At 42.0% G+C, this 24,573-nt stretch overlaps 2 protein-coding genes and 1 non-coding gene across 3 annotated transcripts; all 3 read left to right on the forward strand.

Moving 5' to 3' along the window:
- Window positions 1-95: 95 nt before the first annotated feature.
- On the forward strand, window positions 96-11,306 carry LOC106602222 (UPF0687 protein C20orf27 homolog). The gene is made up of 6 exons (XM_014194738.2): window positions 96-307; window positions 5,037-5,124; window positions 5,537-5,673; window positions 5,983-6,136; window positions 9,571-9,696; window positions 10,082-11,306. The coding sequence occupies exons 2-6, from the start codon at window positions 5,106-5,108 to the stop codon at window positions 10,153-10,155; spliced, it is 510 nt and encodes a 169-aa protein (XP_014050213.1). The 5' UTR covers window positions 96-307; window positions 5,037-5,105; the 3' UTR covers window positions 10,156-11,306.
- Window positions 11,307-11,802: 496 nt separating this feature from the next.
- LOC106602206 (sterile alpha motif domain-containing protein 9) lies at window positions 11,803-21,577 on the forward strand. Its single transcript, XM_014194705.2, has 6 exons — window positions 11,803-12,078; window positions 13,233-13,519; window positions 14,343-14,444; window positions 15,068-15,139; window positions 15,317-15,371; window positions 15,586-21,577. Exons 2-6 carry the CDS (start codon window positions 13,260-13,262, stop codon window positions 20,509-20,511), a joined length of 5,415 nt encoding a protein of 1,804 aa, XP_014050180.1. The 5' UTR covers window positions 11,803-12,078; window positions 13,233-13,259; the 3' UTR covers window positions 20,512-21,577.
- Window positions 21,578-22,847: 1,270 nt separating this feature from the next.
- trnal-cag (transfer RNA leucine (anticodon CAG)) lies at window positions 22,848-22,930 on the forward strand. The gene has a single exon. It is a non-coding gene; the product is annotated as a tRNA-Leu (tRNA).
- The last annotated feature ends 1,643 nt before the right edge of the window (window positions 22,931-24,573 follow it).

Consider the following 24,573-nt stretch of genomic DNA (forward strand, 5'->3'; position numbering starts at 1 on the left):
TATATCTAATAGGCAGAATAATTACAGTGTAAACGTGATGTTTACATGAGGGGTGTTGAAAAATGTCCCTCCCCGCGATGCCTGCATCCGCCAATGACTGCAGCTATAGGTCACCGAGAAAGCGACGCGCCACGCATGGCTGTTATACACTGCGTCGGTCCGGAGGAGGAGAGCTGGAGAGGAAACTGAGCAGCGCCTCCGAGATAAGAGATCAGACAAACACAGCAAGCAGCGTGCCGTTTGGGATGGTTTCGCGTTCCACTGTCAGATACCACCACCACTAAGCGCTGAACAAATCTCCAAAGCGGTAAGTGCTTCTATAGGTTTTTTTATTACGTTACATGTTTTCATAAACGCTTTCTTGCACCTGGGGGAATCCAGTTCGGAGGTTCATATCGTATTGACATATAAATGGGCGTAGGCTAGGCTATCTGCCCATCTGTCTGTCTCAGGTTGAATATATTCGATTTCATTTATGCCACAATGACAATATAACGAATATGTTGTTGTTGGCCAAATCTATTCGTTGCAGTTTTGCCCTTCCGTTGAAACGACTGAAAATGCAGCTCTGTGCCTATGTTCCAGTTTTGATGCGCTCTCCATCCAATGGGCATGCAGTGTGTGTGATCGTCAACATGGAAATTGTAACATTAGAATTAAAACACTGGTGGGCTATGTGATTGAAAGGAACAACATTGAATAGGCTATATATTCAATAAACAACCCAAGCAGCCTAAGGAACACGTCCTATTCGCAAGTATTTTGTAATTAGGCTAAAACCTGTCAAAAATGTCCTGGACGGCGCACGTATCGATGTCCCTCCCTGTTGATGCGGTGGTGGCGGCTCGGGGCTGGGTCGTTCCCAACAGTGCAGCATTTGCATGTAGAACTGTGACAGTGTCAAATAAGGTAGAAGTCTACCAACCGCGATGCCTTTGCACAATGCGTCCAGGTCCCATTGATAACTGCGGTGGTGTAACAACGTAAAATATACTTTGAAGTAGACTACTACTTAATCATTTTTGGGGGGATATCTGTACTTTACTTGAAGCCTACTACAGTGCATTCTGAAAGTTTTCAGACCCCTTGACCTTTTCCACGTTTTGTTAGGTTACAGCCTTATTTTAAAATTGTTATTTTTCCTCATCAATCTACACATGATACTCCATAATGACAAAGAAAAAACAGGTTTGCAAAAAAATGAAACATCACATGTACATAAGTATTCAGACCCTTTACTCAGTACTTTGCTGAAGTACCTTTGGCAGCGATTACAGCCTTGAGTCTTCTTGGGTATGATGCTACAAGCTTGACACACCTGTATTTGGGGAGTTTCTCCCATTCTTCTCTGCTGATCCTCTCAAGCTCTGTCAGGTTGGATGGGGAGTGTCCTTGCACAGCTATTTTCAGGTCTCTCCAGAGATGTTCGATCGGGTTCAAATCCGGGCTCTGGCTGGGCCTCTCAAGGACATTCAGAGACTTGTCCCGAAGCCACTCCTGTCTTTTCTTGGCTGTGTGTTTAGGGTCGTTGTCCTGTTGGAAGGTCTGGAGCAGGTTTTCATCAAGGATCTCTCTGTACTTTGCATAGTTCATCTTTCCCTCGATCATGACATCCCCACAGCATGATGCTGCTACCACTATGCTTCACCATAGGAATGGTATAGGCCAGGTGATGAGCGGTGCCTAGTTTCCTCCAGACGTGACTTTTGACATTCAGGCCAAAGAGTTCGATATTGGTTTAATCAGACAAGAGAATCTTGTTTCTCATGGTCTAAGAGTCCTTTAGATGCCTTTTGGAAAACTCCAAGTGGGCTATGTGCTTTTTAATGAGGATTGGCTTCCGTCTGGCCAATCTACTATACATACCTGATTGGTGGAGTGCTGCAGAGATGGTTGTCCTTCTGGAAGGTTCTCCCATCTCCACAGAGGATCTCTGGAGCTTTGTCATAGTGACCATCGAGTTCTTGGTCACCTCCCTGACCAAGGCCCTTCTCCCTTGATTGCTCAGTTTGGCTTGGCGGCCGGCTCTAGGAAGAGTCTTGGTGGTTCCAAACTTCTTCGATTTAAGAATGATGGAGGCAACTGTTTTCTTGGGGACCGTCAATGCTGCAGAATTCTTTTTGGTACATTTCCCCAGATCTGTGCCTTGACACAGCTCTACAGACAGTTCCTTCAACCTCATGGCTTGGTTTTTGCTCTGACGTGCACTGTCAACTGTGGGACCTTAAATAGACAGGTGTGTGCCTTTCTAAATCATGTCCAATCAATTTAATTTACCACAGGTGGACTCCAATGAAGTTGTAGGAACATCTTAAGGATGATCAATGAAAACAGGATACACCTGAGCTCAATTTCGAGTCTCATAGCTAAGGGTCTGAATACTTATGTAAATAAGGTATTTATTCTTTTTATTTTAAATACATTTGCAAACATTTCTAAAAACCTGTTGTGGCATTATTTAAAAAAAATAGAATAAAGCTGTAACGTAACAAAATGTGGAAAAAGTGAAGGGGTCTGAATACCTTCCGAATGCCCTGTACTTTTTACTAGGCCTTATTTTCCCTGACACCAACAGTAGGCTAGGCACTCGATAACATTTGAATGCTTAGCAGGACAGGGAAGAATGATCCAATTCATACACTTATCAAGAGAACATCCCTGGTCATCCATACTGCCTCTGATCTGGTGAACTCCCTTAACACAGATGCTTTGTTTGTAAATGATGTCTGAGTGTTTGTAAATGGTCTGGTGGTCAGAGTTGGAGTGTGCCCCTGGCGATCCATAAAAAAAAAGGAAATCGTGCCGTCTGGTTTGCTTAGTATAAGGAATTTGGAAGGATTTATAGCTTCTACTTTTGATACTTAAAGCTACAATATGTAACTTTTTGGTTGACCCCAACCAAATGCACATAGAAATGTGAGTGATAGATCTGTCATTCTCATTGAAAGCAAGTCTAAGAAGTGGTGTATCTATTCTATGTGCTCCATTTCTATGCTTCCCATTCTTAAGTTTTATTTTTGCATCTTTTACTTTCCGTTTTGTACACAAGCTTCAAACAGCTTAAAATAAAATATTTTTGGTTATGGAAAATATATTTCACAGTGGTTTTCATGGTACAATGATTCTCTACTTGCTTGTTTTGCCACATAACTGAAATTAGGCAACCTATTACAATTTTAGCTATTTCTGCATTGTGCATCTTTAAGTATACAGTGGGGGAAAAAAGTATTTGATCCCCTGCTGATTTTGTACGTTTGCCCACTTACAAAGAAATGATCAGTCTATAATTTTAAAAGTAGGTTTATTTGAACAGTGAGAGACAGAATAACAACCAAAAAATCCAGAAAAACACCTGTCAAAAATGTTATAAAATGATTTGCATTTTAATGAGGGAAATAAGTATTTGACCCCTCTGCAAAACATGACTTAGTACTTGGTGGCAAAACCCTTGTTGGCAATCACAGAGGTCAGACGTTTCTTGTAGTTGGCCACCAGGTTTGCACACATCTCAGGAGGGATTTTGTCCCACTCCTCTTTGCAGATCTTCTCCAAGTCATTAAGGTTTCGAGGCTGACTCCCTTTAAGAGTGTGCTCCTAATCTCAGCTCGTTACCTGTATAAAAGACACCTGGGAGCCAGAAATCTTTCTGATTGAGAGGGACATGCGTTTTTCTGGATATTTTAGTTGTTATTCTGTCTCTCACTGTTCAAATAAACCTACCATTAAAATTATAGACTGATCCTTTCTTTGTCAGTGGGCAAACGTACAAAATCAGCAGGGGATCAATACTTTTTTCCTTCACTGTATTTAAAACCAGATAGTTTTAGATTTTTACTCAAGTAGTATTCTACCGGGTGACTTCCACTTCAGTCATTTTCTATTAGGGTCTTTACTTTAACTCAAGGATGACAATTGGATACTTTTTCCACCACTGGATAACTGTCGATGGTACATTAAATCTGTCATAAATAGAGGGGATTGAGTTTGAATGAGGATTGGAATGAGCTTTTCTCTGTTCTGTGTTCTATTTTCTCCCCATTCTAGTTTAGGTTACATAACACTCAAGGCTATTCCCCCTCCAGTGTTTCTGTATTAGGGAGGATTGTGTGAATTAGGCTAGGTACCCAACTCCCCATGGTAAAACTGTAAGAAATTACTCTTTCCAGTTTCTTCCTCTAATCCCACCGGCTAAACTTTGGGGGCTAAGTTAAGCTTCTTTAGTGAGCAGGTCAGTGAGTCGTTTAGCCGTGCCTTTGTCTGCAACACTGGACTGGACTCACAGCTGAGCGCTTCTAATGATATTGATAAAGCCGCAGTAGGATTAAAATAAAGGTCAAAGGTTATTGTAGACGTGCGTAACAGATGGCAGGCACCCTATTCCCCTATGGGCCCTTGTTAAAAGAAATGCACTAGGGTACCATTTGGAACTCAGTCTAGGGCTCTATCCAGCGGATTGATATGCTACAGTACCAGAGTACTTTTGGGTAGAAGTTGCCACCTGGCACAGAGCTAAAGAAAATAAACCCCTTTACCATTATGACTTTGCCAGTGACACTTTAGTTTATTCGACTTTTACGTGAAGATATCATAGAATTATTGCCAAACACCATGTGACAAGCAACCTCAGATGTGTGAGTGCTTTTCCTATTTTGATTCACAGGTCTAGGATCAGCCATCGCTTATACCCAAATCGTAATTAGAGGGGAAAGTGTTTAACTGACCTTAGATTAGTGTCTAGGCCTAGGGTCTACTTTGTCCTACTTCTAGTTCTAAGAGGGTGTTGAGTCTGAGGGAACTTTTTGGCAGAAAATCACAGAAGCCAGAAGAAACTGTTGTTGAGGAGCTGTCGCCTTTACAATGAAATTGTGACTTGGTCTCTCTTTCTCTCCCTCTCTCACCTCACTCTTCCCCTCTTTCATTCCTCATCTCGCTCCCCCTTTCTCTCTCTCCATCTCTCTTGTTCTCCCTCTCTCTCTCTCTCTCTCCCTCTCTCTCTCTATATCTCCTTACATTGTTCCTTGTCATTTTCTCTGAAGGAGGGTAATGATGACATCACAAATTCAGACTGATACAGTGTGATCCATCATTCCTGGCCTGACATTGACATGGCAACAGGCAGGAAGGGTGAGTCCTTGACTTCTATGTGTGTGTTTGTGTGTCTGTTTCTGTCTGTCTGTCTGTCCATCTGCCCCTCTGTCTGTGTGAATGCAACTGATATCGCCCAAACTTTAATTAAATAATCTGCCAGCGATTATCTCTAAGTGCATGGATTTTCAATTGCCTTCCCGCTGATTGTACAGCCTTAATGCCATGTCAGACCTCAGTTATACTGATGGACCAAAACACTAACTCTCTCCCTCGCTCTCTCTCTCTCACTCTCTGTCTCTCTCTCTCTCATAAAAGCGCAATAAAAATTTGCAGTCGTATACAGCTGCTTAGGCATGCATGAATTATATGTGTGTGCGTGTGTACAGTATGTGCCTGTGTGTGTATTTCTGTCCCTGACTGAGTCACGCTCTTACTGCCTCTTCCCCAGGGTCGACCTCGAAGGGAGGAAGCGTGCATTTCCCTGACGACGAGGATGCCATGGGCTCCCCTGTTCACCGTGAGGACAAAGCCAAGGATTCGGCCATCCCTGCTCTCCCAGAGCCTGATGGGAACTTCCTGGTTAAGGTGGGCGGGGTTTGGAATACAAATGCTCAAATTGCTTGTGCCAAGTTCAGTAGGCAAACATTGTTGAACATTTCAGATTGAAATGTTATGAATAGAGCAGACACGATTCCTCATTCTACAGGTCATAGAGCCATGTTTGTTCTTCATAACATATTTCTACAACGTTATGCCCTGCTGAATGCATCCCTGATGGGTACCTACATATAACTACTTAACGCATTTCATAAGTGTGTGAGTATTTAATAAATGTTTATGTAATTTGTACTGTGTTTTCTCTCTCTCTCTCACTCTCACTCTCTCTCTGTCCAGGTAGGGTTCCTGAGGAGTCTGCATCGTTATGAGATCGTCTTCACCCTCCCAGAGGTGCCTGTGCTGGGGAAAGATGTGTGCTCCCTCCCTTCCTCTTCATCACCGACGCCCAGACCCCTCCTCAAAGTCAACCGTGTCACACCCACACCAGAGGGTACGTGGGAGACCAGGGCCGTATTCATTAGGGCATGCCAAAGAAAACGTTAAACCGTTTTGCAATGGAAAATGAAAATGAGTGTTTGTTATTGGAGTCCAGGTAGTCCCTTCCTGTTTCAGTCAGTTTTTATACTGTTCGAAGCCTATTGAATGCGACCTATTGAATACTGGTAAAGATGGGTGCAGTGTAGACCTGAAAGTGGCAGAAAACTCATGTCTCTGCCAACAAACATATTAGCACCATAACAAGACACTGTTTCTGTCATTACTGTAACCTACTATTACAGTAACCAGATTTCTGTCATTACTGTAACCTACTATTACAGTAACCGGTATGTTATCAAACCTGGGAAACTTGAATGTCTGTCTGGATCACTGGCGAAGGTCTCCCTCCTTCTTCTACCTTTTCTCCCACTCCACTCTCCCCCTCCATCCTCTGTCCCCAATGAATACTTGTCTGGCGCAAAGGCGACAATTTCCCTACCTCGTACCCTTTTATCATCTATTTTCCCTTCTTTGGATCCGCTCTCCATCCCGTTCCCCACCAATGCCATCCTACCCATGGAGGGTGAGGATCTGATCGGAATTACCAGAGGAATATAACCACCACCAGACAGTCATTACCAGAGGAATATAACCACCACCAGACAGTCATTACCAGAGGAATATAACCACCACCAGACAGTCATTACCAGAGGAATATAACCACCACCAGACAGTCATTACCAGAGGAATATAACCACCACCAGACAGTCATTACCAGAGGAATATAACCACCACCAGACAGTCATTACCAGAGGAATATAACCACCACCAGACAGTCATTACCAGAGGAATATAACCACCACCAGACAGTTATTACCAGAGGAATATAACCACCACCAGACAGTCATTACCAGAGGAATATAACCACCACCAGACAGTCATTACCAGAGGAATATAACCACCACCAGACAGTCATTACCAGAGGAATATAACCACCACCAGACAGTTATTACCAGAGGAATATAACCACCACCAGACAGTCATTACCAGGGGAATATAACCACCACCAGACAGTCATTACCAGAGGAATATAACCACCACCAGACAGTTATTACCAGAGGAATATAACCACCACCAGACAGTTATTACCAGAGGAATATAACCACCACCAGACAGTTATTACCAGAGGAATATAACCACCACCAGACAGTTATTACCAGAGGAATATAACCACCACCAGACAGTTATTACAAGAGGAATATAACCACCACCAGACAGTCATTACCAGAGGAATGTAACCACCACCAGACAGTTATTACCAGAGGAATATAACCACTATCAGACAGTCATTACCAGAGGAATATAACCACCACCAGACAGTCATTACCAGAGGAATATAACCACCACCAGACAGTTATTACCAGAGGAATATAACCACCACCAGACAGTCATTACCAGAGGAATATAACCACCACCAGACAGTCATTACCAGAGGAATATAACCACCACCAGACAGTTATTACCAGAGGAATATAACCACCATCAGACAGTTATTACCAGAGGAATATAACCACCACCAGACAGTTATTACCAGAGGAATATAACCACCACCAGACAGTCATTACCAGAGGAATATAACCACCACCAGACAGTCATTACCAGAGGAATATAACCACCACCAGACAGTCATTACCAGAGGAATATAGCCACCACCTGACAGTTATTACCAGAGGAATATAACCACCACCAGACAGTTATTACCAGAGGAATATAACCACCACCAGACAGTCATTACCAGAGGAATATAACCACCACCAGACAGTTATTACCAGAGGAATATAACCACCACCAGACAGTTATTACCAGAGGGGAACAAAGACCAAAGAGATCAATCCATCAGCTCCCATTTCAGCCCTGAATCGATTCAGAGAGAGGAGACCAGAAGAAGAGATGCTTTTGCATTGCCCCCACCCCCCCCTTTTACACCGCTGCTATTCTCTGTTGTTATCATCTATGCATAGTCACTTTAATAACTCTACCTACATGTACATATTACCTCAATTACCTTGACTAACCGGTGCTCCCGCACATTGACTCTGTACCGGTACCCGCCTGTATATAGTCTCACTATTGTTATTTTACTGCTGCTCTTTAATTACTTGTTATTTTATTTCTTATTCTTATTCCAACTGCATTGTTAGTTATGGGCTCGTAAGTAAGCATTTCACCTGTTGTATTCGACACATGTGACCAATAAAATTTGATTTGATTCCCTGGCTTCGTCCCAAATGTTCCCCTGCACCCTATTCCTTATACAGTGCACTGCTTTCGACCAGGGCCCATACGGCGGGCCCATAGACCTCTGGTCAAAGGTAGAACACAATGTAGGGAATAGGGCGCCATTTGAATTTTAGGGGGAAAGAATCTGAGCTCCCCTCTGGGCTTTCAGAGTGGCTTCCTGTAAGAAAACTCTGGGTTGTGTCCCGGATAACTTGAAACATTGAATGTTCCCTATAAGCCCTGATCAAATTAGTGTAATGTCTAGGGAACATGGTGGCATCTTGGACACAGATTTTATGGTATGTGGGGAAGATATGGCCAATTACATTGAAGTAAATACTGGTTATAAATACTCAATAGACTTCTGTCTCTCAGTCTAACGTTACTTCTGTCTGTCTGACGCCTTTTTGTCTCTGTTTGCATGTCACTCTTTCCCCGATCATTCCTGTCCTTTTATTATTGACTGTCTCCATCTTTCTCTCCTTCTTTCTTTCTGTCTTTCTTTCTTTCTCTCCCTTTCTTTTTCTACCTCTCTCTGTCTCCCTCCCTCCCTCTCTCCATCCATTCCCTGTCTCTCTCCATCCATTCCCTGTCTCTCTCCCTCTCTCCATCCATTCCCTGTCTCTCTCCCTCTCTCCATCCATTCCCTGTCTCTCTCTCTCCCTCTCTCCATCCATTCCCTGTCTCTCTCTCTCCCTCTCTCCATCCATTCCCTGTCTCTCTCTCTCCCTCTCTCCATCCATTCCCTGTCTCTCTCTCTCCCTCTCTCCATCCATTCCCTGTCTCTCTCTCTCCCTCTCTCCATCCATTCCCTGTCTCTCTCTCTCCCTCTCTCCATCCATTCCCTGTCTCCCTCTCTCCCTCTCTCCATCCATTCCCTGTTTCTCTCCCTCTCTCCATCCATTCCCTGTCTCTCTCCCTCTCTCCATCCATTCCCTGTCTCTCTCTCTCTCTCCATCCATTCCCTGTCTCTCTCCCTCTCTCCATCCATTCCCTGTCTCTCTCCCTCTCTCCGTCCACCCCCTGTCTCTCTCCCTCTCTCCATCCATTCCTTGTCTCTCTCCCTCTCTCTATCCATTCCCTGTCTCTCTCCCTCTCTCCCTCCATTCCTTGTTTCTCTTGGTCCATATGCCATCTCCTGCTCCCTCCCTCCCTCCCTCCCTCTAGGTGGGGTGAAGGTGACGTGTGAGTACACCACCCACCAGGAGGGGGTGCTGCAGGAGGAGCTGACCCTGGTCAGCCGGGGAAAGAGGGACCAACGTCTGCAGGTCAGACTACAGGCCCGGGTCATGGGTGAGTTACTCCTGTGTGCCTGGTCATGTATGGACACAGTCATACACAAATAAACATACACAGTGACACACATACTGATCATCTGGGCAGTAACCCTGTGTTAATAGGGGAAATATCTGCAGTTAGTTACCACTTACTTATGGTATTTACAGTAAGGCATCCTGCTGAGTTAAATGCTATTATGCAACAGATGTACCATATGGCCTGTCAGTGTTAAAGGGTGGACAGCACCCTCTGGTGGACTAAGAGGTCTCTGCAACTTCCTCTACATCACACAGTCAATATGATCCTTTTACTCAGCAAAATAACAGTGACTCTGCTCTCTTTCTCAATCTCCCTCCCTCTTTCTCTCTCTCTCCCTCCCTCCCCCTCTCTCTCTCTGTAGATCGTCATCATGGTACTCCTATGCTGCTGGAGGGGGTGCGGTGTCTGGGGGCGGAGAAAGAAAAAAGGAAATGAGCCGTCCGTCCCTTTATATCTTCCCCCTCCTGTAGAGACCAGCCATCGTCCGTCCCTTTATATCTTCCCCCTCCTGTAGAGACCAGCCATCGTCCGTCCCTTTATATCTTCCCAACCCCTCCTGTAGAGACCAGCCATCGTCCGTCCCTTTATATCTTCCCACACCCTCCTGTAGAGACCAGCTGTCGTAGTGGAGCAAAACCAGCACTTACCTGCACTTAGCCGCACACAGGCATGCACCCGTAGTGGCACACACACACACACCTGAGGAAGCTGATGGGAGGTGCTATAGGGACGGCTTATTGTAAAGACTGGAATGGAATGTGGAACGGTATCAAACATATGGAAACCACGTTTGACTCCGTTCCATGAATTCCATTCCAGCCATTACAATGAGCCCATCCTCCTATAGCTCCTCCCACCAGCCTCCTCTGACACACAAACACACACACACACACACACACTGAATTTTTTGTGATTAGCCCTGTAATGAAGACCAAGGTGTCCATGATTACTTAAAGTTCCACAAATCTAAAATGACACATTCCTCAGTGAGGGAGCCAATGTGTTTCTAACATACACTGTAGGTCCATTATATAACCAGGCACTGCAGCTCTTTGCTTCTCGTCCCTTCTGTCGTTCTGCAACAAGAGCCAAGCGTTAACCTGCCTTAAACGAACAGAAATATGATTTAACATTTTAATTAGGCACGTCAAAATAACCTGTCGTTGTATTATGATAAACATTGAGTGGACAAAACAGTAAGAACACCTTCCTAATATTGATTTGCACCCCCCATTCACCCTCTGAATGTCACACATACACAATCCATGTCTCAATCCTCTCAAGGCTTAAAAATCCTTCTTTAGCCTGTCTACTCCCCTTCATGTACACCGATTTGAAGTGGATTTAACAGGTGACATCAATAAGGGATCATAGCTTTCACTTGGATTCACCTGGTCAGTCTTCCTAATGCAAGTGTTCCTAATGTTTTGTCAACTCATTGTACAGTATGTGTTCTGTGTGAGCGCCATCTTTCACCAACTATGTAAGAGTATGCCTTTTAGTCTATGTGTCCTGCAAAACTGTCTGTTCTGTACTAGATTCTCCTATATCTCTGTCAGTAAATAAAATATCATGTCAACTGTTAACCTGTGGATGTACACTATTATTTTCCAGTGTGCTACAGTTCATTGTGTCCTACAGGATCCATATTATTTTCTTTGACTCATGATCGGGTATTATATATATACATTGTGGTTGTTGAAGACTACCGGTGGTGTTCAAGTATAGACGACAGCCACAAAGATAATGTAATGGAGATGGCAGGTCAGGACAGAAACACTGGCATTGAGCCAGCACAAAACTGGTCCACTGGCTCAATTCCCAGAATCTTTGCCTTCATAAAAAAACAAGACAGTCGAGCCGAGAGTTGAAGACGGGTAGAAAACACAAACGATCCTGCATAGAAGAAGCTCCTCAAACCTTTTTTTCTTTCTTATTTTATCTTACCGGAGTCAATAGGTTTTGCATTCTACTTTCTAACGTATTTTAATCCAAGACACAAGTATCTGAAATATATATCCAAAGGTACCTCCCACACACCCTAACTCTGCCCTTTGGTTTCCTTATATGGAGATCATGGGTAGGTCTAAAGTATGATCGGATATCAGCCTCCACACCTCTTCAGACGCAGGCTAAGGATCTACTAGCTGTGAGCTACTAAATAGACCATATTTCTCCTGTATTAGTAGTTTATGAGGTTAAATTCGGCACCTCGGTGCCCCCCGGAATACGTGACGAGTTCGTGTTTCATTGTCAAGAATACTGCTGGGAAACGGTTACTGATATTTCTGTGGCTGTACAGGATCTAAGAGCACACCTTTCAAACTGCAGATATGAGTAAAGTTAGGACTCTGAGTGGTAAGGTTCTGTTTAAAGTCTTGGATATATTCCGTTATTGTCTACACAAATGTTTTCTAAACTAAAAATATCGCTGTAATTATTGTAATTATTACAAATGAATGCAGCCTAATTACGTTTAGCTAGTTATAATAATAATAATAATCGTACTGATTATTTCTCATGCAATAACTGAGATTCTGAATGTCTAAATCAGACATAATCCGTGGGTGATGAAGTTCCAAGTATACTCAATAGCGTACTGAAATCAAATGGCTCCTGAGGGAAAATCTTATTTGACGTAGCAAGTCTACAGTACACAGTCACAGTACACTCCCTGGTATATTATGTGTCTCTGGAATACAGAAAGACAAGCTTTCATTCAGTCTACTCCTTGTTTGATGAAGAGATAGGCAATGAATAGGTTTTTCTTTTCATAGTAATGTTTGGGAAGTAAGCCGTTGTCAAATAACCATAACACTGTTCAAATCACAAGTTCATATGAGAAGCTGAAGTTCCGGGTTAGTATGACTGTCAAATGAAATTTACTGCATGTGCAACCACTGCTGAGTCATCGAGGGGAGGTGTCTGATCTTGTATCCCTGGACCATAGGAGAGAGTAACCAGATTACCTTTATCCACTTTGGCTATTGTTTCAACTGTAGCTTTCTACTGCATGGGAATGCACAGTCTGCCTATTGAAGGTGACACAATATGATACACCTTTTCTACAAACAACATAACTACCATGTTTGGGAAACAATACATTTTCTACAAGAGTATCCCACGTGGTTTATATACAGAGGAGAGGTATTCGTTTGTTGTGGTCATAAGGGAATGTGTGTTTACTAGACCTGTTTCTCTATGATTTGGACAAGAAATCCGGTACATTGCTTCCTCTTGTTTCGATGCTGACAGTTTCAGAAAGGGGATGAAGTTAGCGGGAGATTTTGATACATGGCTAAAGAGCATTTTACATTTTAGTCATTTATCAGATGCTCTTATGTAGAGTGACTTACAGTCAGTTAGTGCATTCATCTTATTAAGACAGCTAGGTGAGACAACCACATATCACAGTCATAGTAAATACATTTTTCCTCAATAAAGAAGTTACTGCTGAAGAGCAGTTTTTCGTATCTTTCCTCTCACCCCTCTCGCTTTGTTTTCTTTGTCAGGAACCTGAATGCTGGTGTCGAGACAGGATGAGTGACAACACTGTATCGCCTGAGGGTGCAGAGAGTGGGAAGAATGAACATGTCCGCCGCTGGCTACATAGTAGTCCCACTGCCCCACAGGAGTATAATGAGGACGTTGCAGGGTCAAGTCTGCTCTGCCCTGGTAAACAGGGCTTGGTGGCCCAGGAGGAGAGAGCAGAGTCACCTAGCTGTTTGTCAATGAAGAGTGATCACTCAATGGGTCAGCCAATCAACTTCCACCGAGGATATGGCACAAGAGACAAAAGGTTTGGGCCTGTATTCACAGTCTCTGAGTAGGAGTGCTGCTACAGGATCAGCTTTGCCTTTTAGATCATAATTAATAATATTATATGGACAGAGGGGAACTGATCCAAGATCAACACTACTACTCTGAGACACTTTAGGCCTTTTCGCACTGCAATGTTCTTAGCCCTGGGCTAAGACTGACCCTGGGCTAGCTTATCCTGTGTTCACACTAACATTTGTTAATCCTGGGCTAAAATATCCTGGGGACAGTGGGGAACAGACGTTAGCCTGCCTGCATAGCAACCGTTTTTGTTAGCCATAGCAACCAATGTTTTCTCACTGATGAAAGTATTAGTTTTTTGTCAGGTTTTTGTCCTCAGATGGAAGGATGAAATAGTATAAATATACTTATTAAAATAGCGTGCAGAACTCATCACAAGCATATGCAAATTAAGTGAAAATGCAGCTATGCAGCAAATTAAGTGAAAATGCAGCCCTTAGCCCAGGGCTAGCTGGCCTTCCTCCGGAGCAGTGAAATATTCTATGCATTTTTCTTGACCCCCGTTTCACACTGGCTATTTTGGCACCGGGTTTCTGGGGCTAGTCCTACAAAGTTGGACCTAACCCTGCTCCGGAGCAAGGCCAGCTAGCCCTGGGCTAAGGTTGGTGCTAGAATGTGCAAGTGTGAACACTTGCATAGCCCCAGGCTAAAATCTCCATAAACCCTGGGATAAGGAGACTCGTGCAGTGTGAACTCTGCATATGGGTGAATATAGGTCTTGATTTCCAGCTGTCTTTACAAGCTATGTTATAGGGTTAGGGTACTGACTGTATTTTTCACAGGGAGGGTGCAGAGTCACCTACATCCAGCTGTGTGTCAATGAGGAGTGACCGCTCAATGGATCCACCGATAAACTACAAGAGAGAGTTTATTCCCAATCGCAGGTAATTTATGATTTTCACAATGAGTATGTTGCAATGTGTCAATATGTCAGGCAATTGACTTCCACGAGGTCACGGCATAATAGACAAAAGGTCTGGGCCCGTTTTCACAGTCTCAGAGTAGGAGTACTGATTAGTATCAGTTTTGATTAGCATCAGTTTGGATTAGCATCAGTTTTGATTAGCATCAGCAATGATTATTATCAGTTTTGATTAGCATCAGTTTTGATTAGCATCAGTTTTGATTAGCATCAGTTTTGATTAGCATCACTTTTGAATATTATTTTGCATATGGTCTGATGACGGTTGACTGACCAAAAGCTCAGCCACAATTAAATAAATACATTTGCATCTGACTGGAAATGTGCAGCGACTTTTTCCTGTTTCTCCAGTTTAGCATTTTGACTCCAGCACCTTCACTAAATTGGTTTGGGTGTGTGGTAGATTCTGCCTATTATCTATTAGATCATAATGATTGGACAAGGGGGACTTGGTCCTAGAACAGCACTCCTACTCGGAGACACTTTGAGTATGTGATTTCTAATAGACATCTTGCAGATCGGTAAAAGCGGTACATCATGAGCATAGGATTGATTAAAAACACACCTCAATAAAAAATTTTGCAGGGAGGGAGCAGACTCACCTACACCCAGCTATCTGTCAATGAAGAGTGACCAGTCAATGGGTCCATCTTCAAGGTAATTTATGATTTTAATTGTATCTAAAGTGTGTCATGTGGGAATTCATTACCATAAAAAAATCTACAAAATGAAAATACACAATACCATGCATGTATGTATAAAAAAAACACATTTGAGGTGATCCAAAACATCAATTTGTTTAATTTCAAATGAATGTATTTCCACCTATTGTAGGATGATAACATCAGACACAACACAACTGTCCATTGGTGGAGTGCATGCAACAATGGTATGTTTGCAAGTTTTAAGCTGAAACTCTATGTATTCATAGTAAATGTATATTCAGTGGATTGTTCTTAGTTTCAATAATAACAAACAATAGGCATTGGTGATTTGGCAAATAAAAAATAAAACTATATGTGCAGGTACAGTAACTGTTAATTGGTTTAAAAAGAAATACAACTGCCTATGTTGATGATCGTTTTTATTTCTTGGGTTCACAGCTTACAGAACATCATGGCATGAACAGAGTCAGTGACCTCAGAGAATTCCCACAGAGAATCGAAGACTGGACTAAGGAGCATGTGAAAGAGTGGCTAACTAGTAGCCTCAAACTCCCTGAGGTTGCAACAAAACTTTATGAACAGGATGTGTCAGGAGCTAGCCTGGTTTGCATTGAGAAACAGGACTTGACTGGTTTAGGTGTTAAGTTTGGGCCTGCGATTCAAATCATAAAAAATGTAGAGATACTGAGAAACTACTTGGAGAGTGTAGGGAGAAGCATGAGATCCCCTGAGAGTGACCCCTTCAGAAGACAAGAGAGATTTAGATTTAGAGCCATACCAGAAGCTAGGATGGGGTCACATGAGGAAACTCTGGATTCTGACAGTGTGAAATCGGAGTCGGTGGCTCCAAGTCTAAGCTCTTCATGGACATCAGTGGAAGAAATGAGACATTCCGATTCAGATGTTGCATCCCCCATTCAACTGCCAATGGGAGAGTTGGAATCCATTCCATCTTATGGAAATATCGAGGACAATACGAGACAAAGTGAGACTTCCATCTCATCATTTGACCACTCGAGAGAAACTGCTCCAAATCTGGAGAAGAGAATATGTCCCCCACGTCCCTTTGACAAAAACGACCCATCGTTTACATACATACAAAATGATACCCTCCCCCCTGAATCCGGTCCAAGCAATCTCATTGACCCGGTACATGAGTACAAGATCCTGCCAAGCACAGAGGAAGCCAGTGAGATAGATATCCTGGAAAAGTTCAGCAACGAAGTGTTTAGTTTTTCCGCAGCCTGCATGAACTCTCGCACCAATGGGACCATTCATTTTGGGGTGACAGGCGGGCCCGGACACATGCATGGACAGGTGATTGGGCAAAACCTGACATCATTCAATATGTATACAGACAAGTTTGACTTGCGTCTCAAGGAACACTTTGGAGAAGAAACAAACATCGCAAGAGCATGCATCAGGCCTCCAAAATTCTTTCAGGTTCAACGTCTAGATGGCGCGACTTCAGACAAGTGGGTGATAGAAGTTGATGTTGCCCCAAGTTATTCACAGACTCAAGAGAAGCTTTTCTATACCTCAATAATATCTGAACAAAATGGAGAAGAATACAAAACTGAATGTCTATTTATTCGACAAGGCCCAAAGAGCATCAACATTCTTGCAGACAATAATCCCAGAAGTCTTCAGGAGAAGATGAGAGGTTTGACAGAGGAAGTCAAATATTGGTCATCAGCACGCAAATCAAAAGAGGAGAGCAACTGTCAGCAGCCCAACCAAAACTACCAAGGGCAGAGGCTAAAACAATTGATAACTCATGGGAGAGACACACTTGAAAACTCATTGCAAATTATAGTTGTCACAAACAAGTGCCACCCCAGTCAACTTGAACATTTGGGTTTTTTGAAAGAGATGAAGTTGTTTGCAGTGCTCGAGTTTGACCCAGAATCTGACACGAACGGGACATGCAGTTTCTACAGAACAGATCGCATAGCTAATCTTCACTACCCTCGAATGTACAATACCAATGACAGTGTCTCCACTGTTATCGGAAAGCTGAACTTGTTTAAGCAGACAAGCTGGGTCTTTTGTAATGGTCAAGCAAATGAGGTCAGTGAAGTAGACAGACCTTTCACTACCAGTGAATGGCTGAAGAAACGTGCTGGAGAAATCAGCGATATGGTTTCATTTCTCTGCAATCCAGATGTCTTGTCGAAAGACAGATTACTTGTGGTGTTCATGCTTCACTCAGGAGTCACTGACATCTCAAGCCCTATACTTGAGGCCTTTTGTGCGATCTATCGCACTCTTGAGGGTGAGGATAATATGCTCTGCATATGCAAAGATTCAAATGTATTCAGTCAATGGAGAGACATGATAAACACTCGCTGCAAAGTGGATATCACCAGTAAATGTATCTATGAATTGAGCCTGAATGAAATTGACTGCACCATCAGGAAAATCAAAGAACCCCAGACACGGTCCTCTAGGAGATATCTGCCATCTTCTGGCTCCAGTTCGGTCCTCCTGACACAAAAAGATGAAGAGCTGTTGACCGTACTTGATATACTGAGTGAAAATGAATGTGAGAACACTGAAATTGAAACCAATGACAATTTTGAGGAATTCAAGACCAACACGGAGGAGGACTTTTACAGAGGCGGACAAGTGACTTGGTGGAACTTCTACTTGTCCGAGAGGCCAGGTTGTCTGCCATTCATCAAACGTGACAAGTATGAGGATCTTCACAACCTGATCACACCTACAGAGGGGTACACATCGCCATGCATAATAATAAACCTCTTCCATCATCCAGGCTGTGGTGGAACAACACTGGCCATGCATGTGTTGTGGAACTTGAGATGTAAATTCAGATGTGCCGTTCTGAAAAACACCACAGTACAGAACAGTGAGATCGCAGTCCAAGTCACACACCTGCTGACCTGTGGCAAAGAGAAGCAGTTGAGTTATACTCCTGTTCTACTCTTGGTGGACAACTGGGAGGACGTTGAAGACCTACAGAGATGCATACTAAGTGCAGCCAACGAGAAGAAAAAACCGGAGACTCTGATGGTCATCATACTGAACTGTGAGAGATCACAGATTCCTGCAGTGAGCTCCAGAAACAGCCGACTTGACAACGTCTTCATGATCAACAAACTCTCCACCAAAGAGCAGAGCTTCTTTGAGGTGAAACTGAAAGAGCTCAAAGGTCACCATGAAAAACCTGAAACATTCTACGCCTTCATGATCATGACAAACAATTTCAGTGAGAAGTACATAGAGAATCTGGTGCGCAATACCCTGAAAGACCTTGACACCTCCAGAAAAGAAGGACAGCTATTTTCACTCTTAGCTTTGCTAAATACATATGTGAACGGCTCCTACATGGCCCTGTCCCTCTGTGAGGAGTTTGTTGAGATTAGGAATGCTCTGTGGGGAAAAGAAACACTTGAGGACAAAATGAACCCATACTCCACGCTTCTGATCCATTTCAACATTGAAGAGCACGGCACCTATAAGGGAGTTCGGTTTCTACACCAAATGATTGCAAGTAATTGCCTCAAAGTCCTCACCGGAAAGCACAAGCTTCAACTGGGGGAAATAACAACCAATCTGTTACACTGTGACTTGCTGTACAAATCTGGCATGGGTAAGGACATCCTGGTTCAAAACATCCAAAGTATGCTGATCACGCGGCAAAGAAAGGAACTTGGACATGACAAAGATACACTGTTCTCTCCTTTGATTGAAGACATACAGACGGATGAGGGAATCAGCCAAATCAAAGAAGTTCTTGTAAGAGCAACAAAGAGATTTGACAAAAATGCAACTCTGCCACAAGCTTTGGCAAGGCATTTCTATCTGAAAGAGAAGGATTATATATCTGCTCTGCAATGGGCCAAGGATGCACAGCAGAAAATGTACAATTCTTACATTGCTGACACATTAGGACAGGTGTACAAAAGCCACCTAAAATATGAAATTGAACATGCTGAGGAGCTCACTCCAGAAGGGTTAGACAAATGCCTAAAATTAGCATTTCAGGCCACCAAAGCATTCAGAGATTCACAGGAACTCGCAAAGAAGGATGAGCCAATGGGTTCCCTTGATTTGCCCAACAGAAAGAGGCAAGGAACCTACAACACATCTGGGTATGTCGGTGAAATGGAAGTTTCAATTATTCTTTTTGATATCATCAAAGATATTCCTTTTTTCAACAAAAGTGACGCACTCCAGCGAGACAAAATGCTGCAGTTCCTCAAAAACCACTTGCCAGTGAGTGATTTTCATGAAATAACAAACAGTACAAATGATCAATTCATTGCTGTTCTGGCAGACCACGAGAAATTCCTGGTCTCTTTGAAGCCACGGCTGAAGGAGATGTTCAGTTTTTTTGAGAACTACTTCACATACCTGAAGCCAAGGTCAATTGAGAAGGAGACAGCAGAGGACAGAAACAAACGAAAAGTATCAGAGCACTTCAAGAAGTACATTCACATCTTCTGTTCCTCGGGAGAAGAGAGGGCCTCTGAAAGGGCCAGTAAACCAAAACTGAGTCTCCGGCAGGAGACAGAGGAGCAGCGAAACTATTTGGAGCAAAAGCGAGCAGATTCATTTGCTGGTCTTCTCCAGTGTCTGAATGAGAAGAATGGGAATCAAATTGAATTAATTCTGAAGAAATGGCAGTTCATTGTTCAAAATTCTACACGGAAACTCATGGCTGACCGGATCAATTTCATCCTTGCAAACATTGTTCTTCACTGCATTAAGCCAAGCTCAACATTGCTGAAGAGGTATGAGGAGCTGGTCTCCCTTCTCAACGAGGCACTGCAAGAAGAGGGAACCCATTCAAACTGCACAGAGCTGTACTACCTCTCAATGTTGCTGATGTGGCCAAGAAAGGACAACCTGCTTGAGAGCACCACAACGTTCAAAAACATTGGCACGTATGTCACTTCATCGAAAAAATCTTTCCATCGTCGCTTCTCCCACATGTTTCCGTCGAAGAGTTGCATTGCACATTTCTACCTCGGAAAATCAAGAGGACTGAGAAGAATAATTCACAAAGGCAGGCTTGATCAGTTCCTGTACAAAGAGGGACCCAAAACCTCACACAAGAAGGCCTCATCCAAAGATAGACCACCAAACCCGCATCAACTTTGGCAAAGTGGAGCAATATGGAGGGATCCTGAGATACAAAACCTGTTACTACGGGTCAAAGGGAAAACTGAAAACGGTGACATTTATGTTTACTACGGGGGCAATCTGAAAATCTCAGTGCGTCCAGTATACCTTGGTGGAGTCCGGAGTGGCTGCAGCACGGAGGAGGTCTCCTTTTACCTTGGATTCACCATGGAGGGACCCGTAGCTTATGACATAAAGTATGAAAATGACCAGTAAACAGCTTACCATCAGGTAGACTGAGAAAGGGACGCAAGCGTTCGCACTTAGGGAAAGGAAAGGCTTCCATTGAAGTTATATAGGCCTAGAGGTTTTGACTGGGGTGAATGTCTGTGAACCAGGACAGAATCACATTAAGTAAGATACCAGTGTGCTCTTGTCACTGTGTGAGGAAACCCAATCTCAACCACCTGGATATAATCAAAGCAGAGAGAACAGGTGTCGGGTGACATGCAGCAATGAATCATTCATGCTTTTAGAGGTGAAACAATGATAATCAATCTTGCATCAGAATGGATTGCAATGTCTCTAAATCCCTGTAATTGTGTCTCAAAGTTCCTGTAATTTTGTCTCAAAGTCCCTGTAATTTTGTCTCAAAGTCCCTGTAATTTTGTCTCAAAGTTCCTGTAATTTTGTCTCAAAGTCCCTGTAATTTTGTCTCAAAGTCCCTGTAATTTTGTCTCAAAGTTCCTGTAATTTTGTCTCAAAGTCCCTGTAATTTTGTCTCAAAGTCCCTGTAATTTTATATCTAAGTCTCTGTAATTTTGTTTCTAAGTCCTTGTAATTTTTCTGTAAGTCCCTGTAATTTTGTCTCTAAATACCTCTAATTCTGTCTCTAAGTCCCTCTAATTGTAACATACAGTAGCAGACCAACGAACAAGGATTGTAGACCTATAAACCATGTGCAACTATTTAATGCTTAAAACATGTATTATGGTTTTGCATTGTGTTTGTTGAAAGTATGGAATGATTATTATGTTACAAGGCATATTGACTTTCTGCACGTTATGTAGCTTCTTCAGTTGTTTGTCTAAATACATTCAATTGCGTGGTTATTTGAAATTAGAGACAAGAAATTAGGAGAAAACCTATTGTCAATGTTTGTTCATGGAATAAAGGATTGCATTACTATGAATATATATATTTAAGGGTATTTTTCTCTGAATGTTCTGTAAAACAATTATGATTATATAAAAAATGTTACCTGCATGTCTTGCACCCTACTGAAAATATTTTAATATTTTAATTTGTTACACCTTTCAAATAAAATTGTATTGGTCACATACACATGTTTAGCAGAGTTATTGCAGGTGTAGCGAAATGCTTTAGCTCAGACTTTACAGTAATATCTAACAAGTAATATCTAACAATTTCATAACATATACCCAAAACACACAAATCTAAGTAAGGAATGGAATTAAGAATATATACATATATGGACGAGCGATGTCAGAGCGTCATGGACTAAGATACAGTAGAAAAATATAGAATTAAGCAATAAGGCACGAGGGGGTGTGGTATATGACCAATATACCTCGGCCAATATACACTTTTGACCCTGGTATTGAGCCAAATTAATATTCCTAACCTACAGTAAAGCACTGTTTGATTATGTTGTTGTTGTGTTTTATTTACCAGAAAAATTTTCATGTGCCACTGGCTTTTCTACATCTTACTATTTGCCACTGTTCAGCTGGAAAACTATACAAAATGGCCATCCCTGGAATGTACTGGTCCTGATCAGTAGGAATGTTATTTTTCAAATGCAAACACAGCAGGCAGATAGTGACTATATTTCATGATTTTATTAATTTGCAAAAAAAATAAGTATTTTGCTCTGTTTTACAGTCACTGAAATACCATTTTTCAAAATAACTGGTCTGACAGCACCCTCTACTGGACCAACACACCGATTACGTGTCAACTAGGTATTCTTGTTATTATTTGTTTAAACAAAAGGGTCTACCAAAGACGTGTGTGAGGTGGTGATCGTGAGAATGTAGACTTTCTCTCAGTCAAGATGTCCAATACAATAATGGTTGTTGTAAAAAAAATACATAAATAAATAAATACTATATTTTGTTCGAAAACAGGTAGACAACATGTAGTGTCCGTAAGCTTGTGTACTTACTGAATCTGTCTGACTGCCATTTTCTCACATTACGACGTAATAAACTTCCAAAACCAAAGTCGAGTAAGGGTTAGTGTTGCCAAAACTATAGCCTAACAGACTGCTACTCCTTTATAGCCGCAAGACAGCAAGAAACATGTATTATAAAGTCAGAGATAGATAGCTAAAAAAGTAGGCTATTTACCGGATATCTAAATGAAAGCAAACCAACGCGAGGTTCGCTATTATGAAGGCATGTCTTTGTAAAACATAATGAATAGCACACGTTTGGCGTGGCTTTATGCAATGGTAGCGTAAAAGCGCGGATAAAGTTCTTCATTTTTACAATGTATTATAATTTCAGTATTGTCTAAAAGACTCATGGTAAAATCACCTCGAGTGGATGGTCACGTTCATCTACTTGTATTTTGAGTTGATTTTGTATGTCAGGATGGCCGAGCGGTCTAAGGCGCTGCGTTCAGGTCGCAGTCTCCCCTGGAGGCGTGGGTTCGAATCCCACTTCTGACATTGTTTTTGTAACGTAGATGCTTTTTTCTTTGTAACATTTTTATATTCAACAAGAAATGTATGTCAGAAAATGTTGTTCAGTGTTAAGACACTTTGAACCTAAAGGTACAGTTCAACCATTTTACTTATTTAAGATATTTTTTTCCTTACATTGAAAACAGTCTATGACTGTGAATGAGTCACTGCAATACACTCTATGGTCTGGTAAACTAACCACTGCACTGATTTTGCAACATGTATAAATGCAAAGAGAATAGTCAAGCATGGGGTTGTGGCAATCATTTATAAATACACTAGATGAAAAATAGGGGGCGCTGTGTTGAAGCCACCGTGCCTCCATCTTGGCACTCCCCCACAATTTGTAAAACATATTTTGGAAGCTATAGAAATGCTTTTATTAATGTCTACATTTGTTTTTGCCACATGTATTCTATTACAGACACCTAAATGCATACTTTACAATTATATTATGTGAGGTAAACATACAAATAAAAAATTAAGATATATATATTTTTTTTTTTCAAGTATATATTTTTTATATTACTAATGTTACTATCCCCACTACAACAAAACAATACTTAAATACATGTAATTTTGTCCTTGAAACATTTAAAGCTGCAATAGGTCACTTTTTGGGTGACCCCACCAAATTCAGATAGAATATAATATAAGTTATAGATCTGTCATTGTCATTGAAATCAAGTCTAAGAAGCTGTAGATCTATTCTATGTGCTCTATTTCTATTCTTCCAATTCTTAACTTTCGTTTTTGCATCTTTAACTTTAGGTTTTGTTCACCAGCTTCAAACAGCTGAAAATATATTTCACAGCGGTTTCGATGGTACAATGACTCTACACTATACTCGCTTGTTTTGTCACAAACTTATATTAGGCAAACTATTAGAATTTTAGCAACCAGGATATGGCAGAGAGATTTCTGCATAGTGTACCTTTAAGTGAAATACTGTAGAATTCCATTCATTCCTATGGAGCACTGCTCCTACTGGGGAGTGCCAATATGACCGACCGGTGGCTTCAAAGCCTCTCAATAGACTATTGAAATGCAGCATCAGCAATCCAGGGTTTATATACTGTATATCATTGGTTGTGCCTGGGGCTGAGTTTGTGACAGACACCACATAGCCTGACAGTATAAAGGCAACTGAGGTAGGTGTTCTCTGGACAGACTCTCATTAAGTACCTGACAGATCTACACTCCAAAACCTAGAATTGAACAGCAAACTCTAAGTAACCTGCCTAGCCTACTTCTTTATTATTTGCAAGTCCAAATGTGTATCTGGTACATGTTGTTTTCTTATATATTCTGCATAGTTCTGCAATGCATAGTTTTTACTTTTTGTTTTTTGAAAATAGTGCTGTTAGAGTTTTGCTAATATTTTAAAACATACTTCAATTCATTGGTGACAGGTGTGGTTATGTCAAAATATTATGTCAGCACTGAGCTCAATGTCTGCAATTGCCCAAGCTGCAACATTCCAAACTTTACAAATTGTGAGTAGCCTGGTGGAACCAGCCTGATCACTGCAGTCAGCATTCTGCTACGTGAAAGGGAAATAGAATGTTGAACGCAGCAATGAGGGCTATTTAGGGGAATCTTTGGTCATTGTGAGGGCTGTTTTTAGA

The sequence above is a fragment of the Salmo salar genome, chromosome ssa04 (genome assembly GCF_905237065.1).
Source record: "Salmo salar chromosome ssa04, Ssal_v3.1, whole genome shotgun sequence".
NCBI classification, from domain to species: Eukaryota; Metazoa; Chordata; class Actinopteri; order Salmoniformes; family Salmonidae; genus Salmo; species Salmo salar.